Here is a 17,430-nt window from a genome sequence, read left to right as displayed (position 1 = left end):
TACAAATGACTTATACTAATACTAATTACTAATACTTCCTTCACACTCATTGTGAACGGGTTCGACTGCACTAGCAAGTTGTATTTCAGATGTATGCATGGATGTTGGCTGTTTCCATCTTAGATAATTCTTTCATTTATTCATCCTGGAAGATAAAACTGAAAATTTTTGCTTTTAATACTTAGATCTTATGTTTACTGCATGTGTGTCCAGTTACTTAGTTTTTGTTGCATTTCTCCAGAACAGACAATTAATTCAATTTCCATCTTTTCAATGATGCCAACTTCTATTTTTTGACTATATTTTTTTCTGATAGTTTTTATGTGTAGCATTGTTTGAAATTTCATTCATTTTCAATCAATAATTTTTGGAGAAGTTTTTAGAAAAGTCATTTTTTTTTTCATTCAATTTCCTCCACTGCATTTTCAAATCCCACGTTATATAGAAGCTTGCAGAAAAATGAACACATACAGTAAAAGCTCCACAAGTCACCAGTTGTGCAACTCCCCATATATTACACAACTTCCTAGAATTACACGGTAAATTTGCTGTTGAGACAATACTGTATTCTGTATTACAGTATTTTTTCTTTACTTAATTAAGTTTAAAGCTATTTAAACAGATGCTCTTTCTTTCAAAGCTTTTAGTGGGGGGAAAAAAGTATTGTTATAATAAAATAATTTTTATTTTATGTAATCGGTAATGTGACCTGCATTATATAAAGGCTTACAGAAAGATAAAATGAACACATAGACAATAAAAGATCTACAAATACGTCCTTGGTGGTAAATGGTAGAAATTAAGAGATTACAATACTGCTCAAAATCGCATCGTTCATAAAAGCTTAGAATTATGCGCAATTTAGGTTACTATTCTTCGAGCACAACACTATATTGGTAACACGTACCAATGACGGTTGTGTGCTTTAGGTTTGATAGATAATTCATATACATTTAGGCGCAGAATTTGTAAAACCTTTATTTGTTCCTGTTGCATCCAGCAGCCACTTCTGATTTGGGGGCCTGTTGCAATGAATTTTTGGGGGTCCTTTACAGGTGAACAGAAGTACATAGATGTTTGCTTTTCAGACTAATTAGGTTGAAAATTAAAAATTAATTTCATAAAAAAATCAAAACAATGATTTTTTTAAAAAAATGGTTGGAGGGTTTTTTGAAATATTTTCATTAAAAATAAATAAGATAGGGACGTAGCTGGTCGAGATCAAAGGGATGAGGTCCAAGAAAATAATCTTTTTCTCTCTACGTGACCTGCCTCCTCTCCTATATAATCGAAGATCGTCTAAAATTGTATTTTTGAAACTTCAATTCTAAATTTTTCTCGAGGAGAATTCTCTTACAACATCTCTTCTTATCTTCATCAAATATGGCGTGTAATTGCCTTTCTAACTTCAACTTTGAAAAGTGTCGAGAGAAAATCTAACTCTCCAAGCAGAAAAAATGATGACATATTAATATACGATTATATAGGGTTTGATTTCGGTAAAAATTTCAACAAGTTGGGAGAATACAACTCCTCCCATTACAGTAAATACTGCTTGATATTATGGTTTAGGACTTCGTTTCGCAAAATTTCCATTTGGAACCCCCTCTTCAATCATCCTGGATGGTTTTAAAAGGTTTTTTGATAAATCACAAATTGCTTTTCACTCTCACTTGACCGCAGTTGATCTTCCTTTGATTTTCATACCTGGACCTCTTTCAGCACCACTGTCCTTCGACCTCTACAAGCGGGACCTCCTCCTGGGTGGTGGTGTCCTGGCCGTAAGCACGCACCACCGCTCAGGAGGAGACGTGCTCGCGGAGGCCCGTGTTCCAGAGGACTCTGCGACACCACCGCCCAAGAGAAAAGACGTGCTTGCAGAGGTTTATTGTGTGCAAGATGCTGTTTTTCTCAACAGATTATCATGTAATGTTGGGTATAATGAAAGTCGATTCTGGGGACAAGAATCATTTGTAGAATCAAAAATCCTACGCGTTGCGTTCTATCGCAGTTCGTGATTGCGAAACACATAATTTGAATTCAAGTATCAAAATCAAATGAATTTTCTTTAAGAGGAGGGGGGGGGGGGGCTCAATTTCGAAAAATTGCCGAGGGAGAGTCCCTCAACCCTATCCCCTTCCTTAAAATTACTAAAGATGTCATATTGTATGTACCAGTTTGCAGTACAGCTCAGTTTGCGTGTCCTGATGAGTTCTGCTGCTTCCCCTCTTACTTAATGCTTTAATTTAGACATAAATGGTTCAATAGAATCGAAATAAGAAAGGATTTGTTTTTGATTAAAGATTAACAAATAAGTTCTATCAAACTATATCAAGTAGCACTAAAGTTAGCCCCGTAGTACATTATTAAAAATTCAGAAAGAAAGGGTTACAAAATGCAAAGCATGGTTTCATATTCTGGTGTTTTTTCATATAAATGTGCTATTTATTTTTACAAATCGACACTTCATTCCTATGATGGAGCACTTTCTTGAAATGCGAACCAGACGACAGCACAACAGGTACATTGACATTAGAGCACTTCAACTTCAACTTTGTTTTCTTTCTGTAATTCGCAGACGCAGAGTTTCCAATTCCAGTTTCCTTTCCGAATTCGTCAATAAAATTATAAACTTGTGAAAATTTGATTGTTGTAGATGGCTTAAGATTATGATTTCTAAATGAAAGCAAGGAAAATAATCTATTTCTAAAGTCAACCGTTGTAAGTATTCTAGAACGTTTATTGCTTGCGATAATATGTCAGGAATAAGTTAAAACTATTTTTACTCAGTATGTTTTTCTACTCTGTGTTTTCACGACTTTTAACTTCAAATGAAGCTGCAACAATGAACCTCTGCGCCTCTTTTAATGCTTCCTATTCGAACTTGTCTTTTATTTGTGGCATGCTAGAATTTTATTAGCCATTTAAGGCTGTCCTTGAAAACATAAATCTGATAAGGGGGCCCAAGTTCGATCGAAATGAGGTTCGGGGACGATGCCTTCGACAAAAGAGTTCAGATCAAATAGTACCAAGCTCCATAACAGTTTGTCAAAGATGTTGTATTGTCCAATGTTCTTCTATTCATTTAAAAAACAATATTTTACTTTGATATCGGATTTTAAACTTGCGGCAAGTTGTAGTCGTCAATAAATTATTTTCAAAACATTTGACCACTCCAATCCTAAAGTAACTTGCCGAGTTTTAAATCCAATTGCAAAGGAAGTAAAAAACCTTTTTAAAGTGAATTGAAGAACATTGGACAGTACAAAATTTGTGGGGATCTGCTATGGAACTTAAAATCTGTTTGATCTCAGCTCTTTTGTTGGTGACATCGCATATCCTGAACTTCATTTCAATCGAACTTGGCCCCCTCTTCACATTTATGTTTTGTTGGGATATCATTAATTTTTGAAAAGCTAAATGAAAGGTTATGTTCTCATTTAGACAATTTTTTGTAAAAGCATGTACAAATACATGACTTTTTTCCCTGCTCATACAGTGAACTGGTTTCTTTATATTAGTAAGTTCAAAGATATTTTGATAACTGGGGGCTTGGTGCAAGCTTCAATTTTGTGCAATAATCGTTGGCTTTTGCCACTATCATCCTAGGGCGTGCATAGGGAGGGGGGAGAAAAGACACCTGTCAGCCCAGGTCTGAGGCAAAAAGGGACCCAAGATTTATAAAATGCGGGGTGAAATATATGTAGGGGATAAACTATAGGGAATAGCTGGTAAGCCAGGACTAAAGCAGAACTACATTTGCGCACTTAGCCTTAGCCTTGGCTTAGAGGTGGTAGCTTACTGCTAAATACCCAAGTTTTGCTTTCAATTCACGAGTTGAACAGCACCATGCTGAGGACAGTCGCTGGTGAGATAAATTTACTTTATCTACCAGTTTGTTAGCACTCTCATCTTCAATGAGCTGACATCTGCCTCCAGCTCAGTTGTTCACTATTCCAGACTGATGAGTTCTAACAAGAACAAAATTGTAGTCTCTGGATGTGATAACCGGGCTGTCTGGTATATTGCATGTATGCATGTAGATTTTCAGATAGTTTAAAGCAAATTAATAAACTTCTTTGGTACTGGATAGAGGTTAAAAAGAAGAAAAAAAGCCACTATGAAGAATTTTTATGATTTTTTTCGCAAACTCTTTTTTTACAAGCACTCGGTTATTATGAGCAAAAATCCCTTTGTGCTCGTTTTTAGCGAGTTCGTCTGTATTTACTTCTGTAGCATCTGTTTAAAAAAGTTGGACCAAAGTTGGGGAAATGTTCATGTTGTTTCTTCGTCGATTTCACATTAAATACACAAAACTCAAATGATCGCAAGTGGACTGTAACACTTTAAGAAAACTCTTTCTTCACTTGGAGATCGGACATCTCTTGCCGACTCCCACGTATATTAATGTTGCATAAGCACTCGCTTTATGATTAGCATTTGGTGGCAATCACAGTGCCCTCTTTGACTTCAAATTTCACTATAGACCTTAACACATGTTTTCTAGTGGGGTTTTTTTTCCCAAAAATTTTACTGGAAAAATTTTCAGAAGTTCTGCCCCATGTAAAAGTAGACCCCTTATCTCTTACCTCATTTTTTGTACTAAGTTTCTCAACTTATATGCAACAAGTACATACGGTAATTTAAATTTAATTTTCTTGTCAAATTCATCTAAGCAGAGAAATTTTAAACAAATTTCTGACTGTAAATTAGAAAATAAATTAATTCCATAAACAATATGAATTGTGGTAACTATACATTTGAACATAAGTTTTGTAATCAGCAGAAAATTTGCACCTAAAATCATATATATAACTAAATTAATTATTACTTTAAGGGACCCAGAGTTTTCAATGATTCTTTTTTTAGTTAAATAATATTTGTGTTCATTCCATTTCTAACAAATGTATCGATCGCTATTCTTAGTTCATAATTTTGTTCAAATACTTCATAAAAATTTGATTATAAAAATAGCATTTTAGCATTTAAATTTTTTTTTGTCATTCGTGTATTTATTTTTTACTCTTTTGGACAATTTAGAATGTAGATGAACAAAAATTTGATTTTCCCCATAACTCTGTTTTGAAGTAGGTTTATTTATTTATTTTTTTTTTAAATTCGGAAAATAAAATGTATATGGGTTGAATGAAAGCATTTAAGTTGCAGTACAAAAATAGCATGATCAGTTAAAGTAGTGGAAATTAAATATTTCATCACATTTGAGCTGCGAGAAAGGAAAATATAAGATCATTAAACTTTGCTTAACAACTTGATTCTAGAGTAGCATCTACATTCATTGGTGATACCTCTGCAGTTGTTTGAGAATACAGTAGGATGTGCTTAATTGGATCACCGGTTAATCGGACCAGCCACTTATTCAGACCAAATCTTAAAGCCCATAGCATAAGCCTAATATTCGCTTATTGGGCCAGAAATCCGTTTAATCGGACCAAGGAACGTGAGAACAAATGGGAAAAAAATTTAAAATGAAAAAGACAACAAACTTAATAGTCAGTGTAATTAACATTAATAAGGGTTCCTTGTAACTTTAAATTAAACCTCCTAGCAATATTTACAGGAAAAAACGGTTAACGAAACTCCCATTTCATGGCAGCACTGCTTCAGCAGAAATCAAATTTTCAGTCAAATTTCAAATTTCTTCAATTTGGTTGTAAAATATGTAATTTAAATTTCTTTGGAAATTTGTAATGACCGGTTAGTACTTTTTAGCACTTATTTTTTCAGTCTCACATTTTTTGAATCGATACTAACTGGAAAGAATAGCTAAAACCATATCGGTCTGGGATGAGTAAAAACATGGGCGGATTTATGGGGGGTCAGAGGGGGGCAATGCCCTCCCAGTTTTGGGAGGACTTTATGTAGTAAGAACACATTTTCCAAAAATTAAAAAAAAAATCATTATTTTTTCGTTTTTGAATAGTTTAGAAGAGCATGGGGGGGGGATTTGTGGGGGGGGGGGGGCAAAGGGGACAATGCCCCCCAGTTTTGGGAGGAGTTTATAAAGTAACAACTTATCTTCCAAAATCTTATAACAAAAAAAAACATGATTTTTTCTTTTTTGAATAGGAAATTAAAGTTTATTTTTTCTTTTAAACTTGAAATAGCCGTTTCTTACAAAGTTTGAACAATACTGTACAACTGTATAATCTACTACTCAATTTCAGAGACTGGAAAGTGCAAATTATTGATAGGTTCTAAAATCCCTGAAAAGAATTGGCGCAGTATAGCCTACAAGGCTCTTGAGCCAAAAACCCAATCTAACCAACCAAACCTTGAAAATAATTAGACAAGTCTTTGAAACTCCTAAGCAAAGTGTGCTTCAATTTTATTTCTTATCAAGTGTATAAATTAAGAATTGTTCAAATGGGTAGTATGTTACTCTCTTCAGGCCCGTGTCCAGATTTTCCTAAAGGGAGGGGTTTTAATCTTACCACTAGAGGGGGGGGGAGAATTCAACCCCTTACAGCTTTTAGTTTTACGACAAATTGCCGATCCCAGTATGGCGTTTATTCACATGTAAGGACTGCTGTATTCTTGAAGGATACCTCTAGCTGTATAAGTTACCAAAGTATTCCTTCGTTTCACAAGATTCGTTTTAATCAAACTTTGCTTGCTTCTTTTTAATTAAATCTGTTTACTATGTAGTATATTGCAATGAGTATTAAAAACTCTTCACAAATTCTTTTATAATGTAGAATGTATATCAGGTTGTTATGTTCTGAAATAATGCTTAATAAACTAAACAAGAAAGAGCTCTTTGCAGATGCAAATTACGTAGCCAAGCACAATCACTAATGCATCTTCATAGATGTAACAAAGGCCAAATTCACCGTAAGCTCCTTACAATAAGCAATATTCTTTCTTTGCATTGGTAGATCAGTCAGCGGTTCGTCCGCCATACTTTTTCCGAAATATTACATCAGTTTGTAAGGCTTTAGCAGTTGTAAATCGCAAAAAACTTCAGGGAGAAAATTAAAATAAAATAAAAACGCTGAACGCAAACTTTCTCATTAAAGTAAATTTAAGTCAAATATACATTTTCTTCATTTTGCTTATTTTTTCCCCAAGAGAGGGGTTTAACCCCTAAAACCCTCCCCTTGGACACAGCGCTGACTCTCTTGATATCTATTCTCTAAATCTATGCACCATTTCTTTTAAAGTATTAACTTGCATCACAAAGCACTTTTAAAGCATAAAACTTAAAAAAAAAATATTTGCCTATTATTTCCAATTAACCCTTATAAGACTTCAAAATGCAGAATTTTATATCCATTTTACAAAATGCACTCCGGGGGAGTAACCCCCGGGCCCCCTAAAACTGGAGATATTCTATATCCCACTTAAAAGGGAGCACTGCGTCACCCTCTTAATACCAGCCCCCTCTCTTTTAAGGTCAATTTAAAAAAGACAGCATGATTACACACAGAAATGAAAACGATACATACAAAAGTAAAGAATGGCCTTACGCATCACAGAAAACAGACAAAAACATGGGAGGGGGGAGGGCAATTAAAAATGTTACTCAAAAAAAAAAAAAAATCCTGCCCCCCCCCCCCCCCCAGGAACTCAGTCCTAAATCCGCCTATGAGTAAAAAGATTATTCACTTTACTTTATTTTTTTTTTATGGAAAAAATTTGTAAACAGCAATTTTTCTTCTTTGTATGCTTACCATATATATGGGGCTCACAGTAATCATAAGGACATTTATATGTTTTGTGTATAGCATGTTCGGTCAAGCTACACAGGTCCTGTTCGCTTAATCAGACCAGCCGGTTATTGAAACCAAAACGGTCCTGTTGCATTGTGGTCCTATTAACCGGAATCGACAGTATCAGAGTTTCCTAGAATGTTCATCTTATTTTACCTAATCTTTACTTATCAATAGTTTGGTTTTGAAAATCACCATATGTATGACAATAGGGTTTGTTTCCTTTTATTTTTCCTAATGTTTCCATTTATCCCTACATTAAACAACTTTCTACATATCTCAGACAATGATCATGATGATCTACAATTTTGACTTTGGTATAACTAATAGTTTATTTCTGAGGGAAGATTTCTTTTTCTCAATTTTACGTATTTTCCCAAAATAATTTCAAAATTTCATTCAATTCCTTTGATCCAGTTTTCATATTATTGTTAATAAAGTTACATTATGTTAACTTGACATGAACTTTAAAAAAAAAAAAAAAAAAAAAATAGGGGGTAGCCTTCGATCAATTTGCTAATGTACAAGTACTTTTAGTTTAAATTTATTTTTTAATTATTAGCAGTCATTTAATCCAAGAATTTTTTTCTAAATACTGTATGATTACCTAGAAGTACTATGGGTTGAAGGAGAAAAGTATCAACACATGAAAAATATTTCAACATTGTACACATGTGTATATTTAAAGTAGAAAAAATAACAAATAATAAATCAGCCACACTGAAAATTTTGTGCCATTCCTTGATAATAACAAATGATTTTTGGATGAGTGATCATGGAAGCTTTAATGCCCCACAAAGAACTACAAAGAAAAAAAAAATAATAATGGCTACCAAAAGAATATCATAACCAGCTCTTTTTTAGAAATAAAAACTAAGTTGCATGAAATACACTGCCAGCTCAGTCAATTCCAGCCAAGGACTGCAGTTTTATGCTTATTAGCACTCGTCAGCCCGGCTTAGGGAAGTGGCAGAGCTGGAGGTGGAAAACCTCTTAAGGAAGCCAAGAGTGCCAAACAAACTGGTAGCTAATACAGAATTAGCACAGACCAGACGAGTGACCGAAGCAATGGTTCGGTTCAACTCGAAGATTGAAGGCAAGGCAGGTATATTCAGTAAGTTACTCCCCTATAGCCAGGGCTAAGGCGAAACTGCAGTCCTTGGCTGGAATTGACTGAACTGGCGGTGTATTTCATGTATTTTTGCCTTAGCCCTGGCTATAAGGTGGTAACTTACTGAATATTCCTGCCTTGCATTCAATCTTCAAGTTGAACGGAACCATTGTTTCGGTCACTCGTCTGATCAGTGCTAATTCTGTATTAGCTACCAGTTTGTTTGGCACTCTTGGCTTCCTTAAGAGGTTTTCCACCTCCAGCTCAGTCACTCCTATGCCGGGCTGATAAGTGCTAATAAGCATGAAACTGTAGTCCTTGGCTGGAATTGACTGAGCTGCCGGTGTATTTCATGTATTTCTGCCTTAGCCCTTGGTATAGGGTGGTAACTTACTGGATAAAAACTAAGTTAATCCATGTTTTCTGTATGCACGTTGTGCATATGTGTCGGAATAAATACACAAACTTATTATAAATATTTATCTATCACTACATGAAGGTTCTTTTTTCATCTAGAGAAACCTAACCCTATTTTAACACTATATTATTAAGTCTTAATTTACGCGGAAGGTAACCACTGCATAAAACGAGGGTCTACTGTAGTTACAAGGAGCAAAATAACTGGGAAAAAAAGGTTGTGTTATGAAAGTAGGGCTGAGGGTATCACCACGTAAACTTAGGAAATGATCCTTAATATTTCATTCAGTTTTACGTACTTTCTAAACTATTTGTTTTTTTACTTTGTATACTTTCATTCTGTGTACTACAGTAATGTTTGCTGAAAATTGCCTTTATTTATTGTTAACAAAGGTGTTCATCATAGATGCTTGTAGAAGGTATGCTTCAGAAAAAGTAGTTTGAAAAATATTTTTTCCAGCAATTAATTGGCAAAAGTTAGTTGATTATAAATAATCGGCAAAGTAGCCGATTAATCGGCGCATCCCTAATATGTACACTACTGGGCAAAAGTATTGTAAGCTTGAGAAGAATAGCATTTTGTCAAGCATGAGACCTCCCCCAAAGATTTTTTTTCTTTTTTTTGCAATTCAATTGATACTTTTTTAGATCAAAATGTTCAATTAGCTTAAAAGCAAGTTACGATTGAGTTATTGTGCACTAGTTATTATTTAATTTCATAAAACAATGTATGAGAACAACAGGGGTGCCCACAAGGGGGGATTATGGCGCAAGTTGTGCCATCAAAATTTGGGGGGGGGGGGGATTTTGTAATTTATTTATTTGAATTCTTTTGTTATTTAATTTAAATTATTTATTTCATTTTCTTTTCTGTTTACATTTTATTTCATTTATTTATTTAGTTTGTGTGCGTGTATGTTATTCGGAATTCCAGCGCTCGAATACGCTACCTTGCAGTGATTTACAAAACTGCAAATGAAACTAAAACATTGCCACGTTGCGTTCCACGTGTGTCTGTTGACGTAAACACAGGCAGTTTGTTCTGAGTATTTATTAACGCAATCGATGTGTCTTAGTTTGCTTTCAGCTACAGAAATTAATTCGTCCCTTAGTAGTATTTTCGAGCTTCTCAAAATAATGTTAGTTTTCATTATTTCCTTAATAATTGGTGAAAGCGAAAATTCTGGATTAACAAACTTGGATAACGTTATAAAAGGTAAAAATTTTTATTGTTTTGTATGAATCTGTAAGAATATGGGGATTTTTTTAATCTTAAATTAATTAAACTTACCATATTTTACAGCAGTATTTAGTTGGAATGGACAGTATGCAAAATATTTTCTTGAATATATTATCGTAGAACAAAATGAATAACCGAGAAAGAATTTACTTTATTCCTTTTATCCTCAGCTGAAAGGTTTCGCCAAATTTGTTTAGGGTTATAGTTTTAGTATAGTGCGAGCAAAGTAGCCTTGGCAAGATTTCGCATTTTTAGTTAAACCATTTTTAATTTTTATCATGAGTGGAATAAAATGGTAGTAAGATTACAGAATTCAATAAGTGAAAAGAAATAATGGTCAATCAACTGAAAAGAAAACTACCACCATATATCCATGAGAATTTTGTTGATGATTTGCATAACATGACACAATTAAATCGTAACTCAGAAATCAGAAAAATCGAAACAGAAAATTTTTAAATTAACCGATTCGGGAATTCGAGAGAAATAACTCAGCTACAAATGGAAAACAATAATCGCTAGCCAAGCAAGGCAAAAAAGTATCTTCTTTCGATAACAATTTGTAACGTCATATTGAATTTTCTAGCATTAATTGTTATTCTTGTCAGGCCACAATTATTATTTAGTTTTATCAAGAATTGATAAATATCGAATTCAACATCGTGGAAATAGCTGCTTAGAACTACGAACTACGTAGTTTGCATTAATCTTTGACGTTTAGTAATGCTTCTTGAATTCTCATTTCTTTCTACATGGGCCAGAATATCCACAAGACTTTGAAAATTAATTTAAAAAGAATACAGCGAAAAAATCATACGTACGAACAAAAATCACAACACTTTTAGCATTTTCTTCGTTACCATGTGCGTTTGTTTTAGTTTTTAAGTCCGCCATTAGACAGTGACTTCAGTGCCCCCTATAGTTCGTTGGAGTTGCGAATTGGCATAGCACAGAACCTTTCTAATAAAAATAATAATTATAAATAAATAAATAAAAATATTTTTATAATAAAAATAAAAAAAAAGAGAACTAAAAATAAAAAAGTAAAAATGGAATGAGAAAATTTGGGGGGGGGGGGGGGGGGGGGGGGGATGGGCACCCCTGGAGACCAACAATGTTCAGGTTAAAAGAAATCGGAAGCCATTTCAGCTCCCCTGAAGCAAAATGAAATACAGCAATTTCAAATTACTTTGAGTGGAAAAATAAACTGGGAATTGAAACCAAAGAACAGGGGGACGCCTCTCGATTGATTACTGTAGTCGCTGTTTTAGGCACGGAATCCACAAGGTTTTGGTACACTTCTTTCATTATTTCACGGGGTCAAACTTTGCTTGTTGTTCCCTTAAACTTCTTTTGCATTTTAAAAAATCAGTTTGATTTCAAAAGCACCTACTATTTTTGTTGTCTTATCTTAGAAAAATGCTACATTTCTCAAACTTACAATACTTTTGACCAGTATTTTGTATAGTTCTGTTACAACAGGTCTCTATAATAATTTCTTATAAAGCTCTTGTTAAAATCATGTTTATTTTTTTTTTGCTGTGAGTATTTACACCATTTTTTCTTTCTTAATTTAGCACCATGACTGCCCCACTATCAGAAGAAGAATTCCAGCGAATGCAGATGCAGCTGTTAGAACTTCGTACAAAAAATTATACATTAGGAGAGAAGAACGTGAAAATTCAAACTGAATTACTGCAGAATAATGCATTATTAGATGATCTTCGAAAAGAACTTGCTAAATCTCAAAAGATAATCTCGAGAAGTAAAAACGCCAAGGAAGTTGAACAGCTTATTCAAGAAAATGAGACTCTTCAATCCAAACTTCAAATTCAGGAGGATGAATTTCGTCTGCAGAATGAAACTTTAATGCACGAAATTTCCTCCTTAGTTTCTGCCAATGATGAGTTTAAAAAAGAGTTAGAATTAGTCAAGTCGCAGCAATTGTCCGTTGAAACCCAAGGGAATAACATCAGGCTGGAAGCAGAAAATGCAGCCCTTAAAAAATTGTTAGCTTCTTATGAGACTGAAACTAGAAATCCCCAAGCTGACTCTGAAAGCAAGTTAGATTTGAATTTAGAGACTTTAATAGAAGAAAAGAAAATATTGCAAGAAAACTTAAGAAAATTGGAAAATGAATATCGGGAGCAGCTTTTGAAAGCTCAAAATGATTTTGAAAAACTTAGTGAGAAGTTAAAGAAGAAACAAGAGAGTTTCTTGCAGTTTCAGGAAGAAAAAGAAAGACTGTTCAGTGAAAACAAAAAGTCATTCGAAGAGTTAGAATCATCTAAAAATGCAGAAATACAAAAATTGCGAAATCAAATATGTGACATGCAAATTGAGCTCAGGAATGCTCTAGAATTCAATGATCAGTTTGATATTGAAAATGTCAGTAAAGAGAAGGTTGCAACAATTGATATTTCTGGGGACAAAGCTACATTTGACTGCTCTGTAAATGAAACAAAATTGTCATTGATCAGCATCCAAGAAAAAATGCAGCAATTAAATAAACAGTTACTTGAATCCGAGAATCAAAAGAAAATGCTAGAATCAAAAGTTGAAGACTTGCATGGAACAGTACAGAATTTAGAAAGGCAGAAATCTGAAATAGAGGAAGCTCTGTCAGAAAAAACGCAGCTAGCCGAGAAGCGGAAGAAACTAATGGATGAAATGAATAACCATCTGCTGGACACCACAAATAAACATTCCAAGGAAATAGAGAATTTGACGAGACAGCTATCTGAAGAGCAAGAAGCTCTGCAAAAACTGTTTGATAAAGAAAAGGAGACTAAATTGAAACTCATAGATGCTAGAAATGAAGTGCAATCTTTGAAAGAGGAAGTGGAAAGACTTCGCTCTTCACGTTGTAGTGCAGATGATAAGTTCAGAGAGCTGGAAGAGAAGTTACAAAGTACTATTATGGAGCACGAGAATCGCTTGGCTGAAAAAGACAAGGTACATTCAGAAACTGTTGAGATGTTGAAGGAAGAAATGGAAAGTAACATGAAAGATTTGAATATTCAATTGGAGGTTGTAAAAGCTGAGAAAATAGAATTTGAAGAAAAAGTTAAACTTCTGCAACAAGAAGCAAAAGATTCTGTAGATGAGAGAAAGATTCAGGAAAAGAAAGGACTGACAATGGTAAAAGATCTGAAACGTCAGTTGCTTGTTGAGAGAAATAGGGCCGAGAAGTTGCAGGAACGTCTACAAGAGGTGCTGAATGAGCAGAATCGCTCCGTTGATGACATTCTGCAGTCTTCGGGTCCGTTCGACAAACCTAAAGGGGATGCCAGCAGCATAAGTTCGTGGAGCTACGTATCCGGTGGCACTGCAGAGCGTGAAGCCAAAGATGGCACTGTACAAAGTGATACTTCTTCTGGTGGACATGAGTCACCGAATCGAGTTTCACCAACGATGCTGGAAACTGAAACGAGCAGCCTTCTTGCCAAGGTAACCCAACTGCAGCAAAAGAATTGGACCCTGGAGGAGAAAGTGAATCACTTAGAGATGAGCAATGAAGCCCTCGTGGACGACGTTCTCAAAAAGACGGCACTGATTCAGTTCTACTGCATGGAAGGTCGCTCTGATCACCATTCTTCCACCGTTCAGGACAAACTGACCATCAAGCGAATCGTTGATTTCATCAAGGACCGTGGAGATGAGAATCTAAAAGAAATGAACCGTCGCATGCAGCGAATGCTGGAAGAGACTCTCACCAAAAACATGCATTTGCAGAAAGATATTGAAACATTGTCCAATGAGGTGTCTCGCCTGTCGAAGCTCATCGATTCTCCCGTTGAAAACGGAATCCAAAGTGCAGTTTTTGTTGAAGGCCTTTGAAATAAACTGCATGTTAATAATAAAATTAACTTTCCTTGAATCTAGTCATTGCAATTTGCACGAAGTATTTTTCAAAAAGAAATTTCTGAAATATTTCTCGGATCTGTTGTATAGTATTATTGATTATAACAACTGTGAACTGTATACAAAAGCATCAATACTTTATAATGCTTCTAGCACAGCCTGAATTTACTAGGAAAAATTTGATGCATCTAAAGGTGTTGAAAAAAAAAACCTTAACCTTTAAATCTTTAACACTGTGGGGTTTTGTTACCAAATACGCAAGATAATTTTGATCGATTGATAACCTACTTTCCATGTTAGTTAATGGTGAATCAAAGTTGAAAATCCTTTTTTTAAAAAAAAAAGATTCTTTTTTTCAGAAAAGGGTAAAGTAGTATCCATTGAATATTTAAGACAATGTGAAAGATACATGGCTTTTTTTTTGCACTCCCCCCCCCCCAAAAAAAGGCGGTAATTGCTTCTTCATTAAAGCAGTTGCAAGCAAAGCTGGTCTAGAGCAGAAAATGAAGCATTTTGCCTCCATTGTGTTTTAAATAAGAAACTGGTGACAAGCATGGTAAAAAACTTCAATTTAAATTGAAGTTTTTTTCCATGCTTGTCATACATGTCATTTCATTAAAAAAATGTCCCCTAACAATATTTTAAAAAGAGCTGCTATGCATTTAAATGCAAACTGAACTTTCTTCAGAAATGCTTTTTTGGTAGTTTCCCAATTTACATGTTATTTGAATTATCAAACAGTTGTGCTGTGTCTCAATATTTGCTTTGATAGAAGTAATCAGATTACTATGAATACAAATAATTTTGACTACCAATGCTTGAGTAATTTATTATACAGTAACCTCTTGTTGTATCGTGCTTGACAAGAAAAAATCGCGATATAACTGAAATCATGAAAAAACGATTCAATTAATGACATGTAACCTCTACAAAATATTGGTTTATTATTATAGGAAAATTTTATTAACAAAACCATGAAAATTAGCTTACCAATTGATTTAAATTTAAACTTTTTTAATATTCCTATTGTTTTATAGTGAAACAAATCGAAAGTTGCGGCTTAAACTGCAACAAAATACCATTTTGTTCATTGGTTGAGAAAAAGAAATGTTTTTTTCTTTTTATGAGAGGTCAAATGTCACGCCTCTTTTTATTTCATGCATAATTTTTTGAGAGACAAAAGAAAAGTGCAGTATATCTGAATATAACGAGGTTATTTGTTATTACTTTGATAATATTTTACTGAATTAAATAAAAGCATGATTGTTATATTTTTTAAAAAGTTTGCTTATGGCTGGACTAAAACCAAAATCACTGTATAAACCAAATTGGTTAGTTTTTTAGATTCATTTATTTTAACTTTTGTCGGACGATGTAGCAAATTTCCCTCATCTTTAGTTGAAACTCGGCAAAAGACTCATATTTTTGCCGTAGTTACATCACTCGTATATCCTTATCATTTGACCACCAAGTGTCTTTGCTGGATCTAGAACCTATAGTTGGCCGTACGTAATTTGACCCATTAAATATTTTACGTTCTTTTCTTTCATTTTTTTCAATATATATGCATTTCCAGGTCAAAACATTATTTGGTTGTTTTTTTTTCTTTTTTAATCAATTTTTATTTAGCCTGTGCCAGATCAATTTTTTAAAAAAATTTGCTTGTTCAAACTTTATTTTGTAAAGATTATATGTAGCAGCCATTATGTAGAGCTCTTATTTGTTTTTTTTTAAATTTGGAATTGACTAATCAAGATTGTGACGGTTAAAAATATGCAGTCATTGAGTGCATCTTGTGACAAAAAAAACGTTCAGATTTATTTTCATTAACAGCACTTGGATTTGATGCCTAAAATTCAGGACTGTATCGAACCTTCCCCAGCATTATTTCTTTTCAGTAGATGAATTTTTTTTTAACCTTACGTATTCTATTAAAATGTCACTGAAATGTTTCCTTTTTGGCCAAATTTGCTTTTGTTATCATGACACTATAGTGTATAGCTAATTTTTATAAATCATTATTTACTGTTTTTTCTATCTTATTTCAATAGCATTTTTTTTAGTTTACATGTGCTACCTTTCCAAAAAAAAAAAGGAGGGGAGACTAAGACGTTTCAATAAAATGTATATATTGTAAATGAATAATTATGGTTAGCCAACCAGTAATGGGCAGGTTTGCCTTGTATTATAATCATCAAGTTTGTAATCAATATTCAAGAAACATCAGTCGTTTCTGAAAATATTCTTTCATTCAGTGGCGCACACAAAGGGCGTTCCAGCCTTATTAGTGCTACCTCCAGAGGGCGCGGACCCCTTTCACGGCCCTTGATTTTTTTAATCGACTATAATCCTATGTATGTTGTACGTAAAATATTTCCAAGCAAAGGTAACAATAAGTTCAGATTTAATGAATTAAAAAAAAACATTTATTTTCTCTCTTTTTTTCCCTAGAAAATCAAACTGTATGTGGACATTAATTGTTCTAGAATGATGATTTTGCTTTTCTGTTTTTATTTTTAACAATGAGAAAAGTAAATACAATTCATTCTTGTGTTTTCTGGTATTTTAACTAAATATTTGTTATTCATAAACTTGTTTTATTAACTAGTGCTAAGTAATTATTCAATTGTTTTTTATTAAATGTGTTTTCTTCCTGACAATCAATAAATCAAAAGAATATGTTCCGATTCGATTCGTGTTGGAGAGATGTTGATATGAGAATTGTGGACCTTCGATTCTGGACCTGCTTTGAGAAATTCCTGTGTGTGCCACCATGAACGCCCATATACAAAATTTAAAGGGGGGACTCGGATATTTTCCCCATAAAAACCGATTTCAGTACAAATTAGAGTCATTAAAATTCGACAATTTTAATCACTTATTCATTGATGGATAGAAAAGAAATGTGTTTAAATTTTTTCAAAGAAAAAAGTACTAAAAGCATAAAAGTTCTAATTTCTAAGTGGGGGCTTAGCCCCCATTTTATCCCCCCCCCCATATGGGCACCCTTGTGCGCCACTGCTTTTAAGAATACCGACACCATTCCAAACATAAGCTTTCATCTATAG

General features: G+C 33.9%; 1 protein-coding gene across 1 annotated transcript; it reads left to right on the top strand.

The window, feature by feature from the left end:
- The first annotated feature begins 2,581 nt into the window (after positions 1-2,581).
- Positions 2,582-16,234, top strand: LOC129229619 (GRIP1-associated protein 1-like). The gene is made up of 2 exons (XM_054863965.1): positions 2,582-2,721; positions 12,076-16,234. Exon 2 carries the CDS (start codon positions 12,080-12,082, stop codon positions 14,336-14,338), a length of 2,259 nt encoding a protein of 752 aa, XP_054719940.1. The 5' UTR covers positions 2,582-2,721; positions 12,076-12,079; the 3' UTR covers positions 14,339-16,234.
- The last annotated feature ends 1,196 nt before the right edge of the window (positions 16,235-17,430 follow it).

This window comes from Uloborus diversus, chromosome 9 (assembly GCF_026930045.1).
Source record: "Uloborus diversus isolate 005 chromosome 9, Udiv.v.3.1, whole genome shotgun sequence".
Lineage (NCBI taxonomy): Eukaryota > Metazoa > Arthropoda > Arachnida > Araneae > Uloboridae > Uloborus > Uloborus diversus.
Note: the sequence above shows the minus strand (reverse complement) of the source record. Positions and strands in the feature narration are given on the sequence as shown.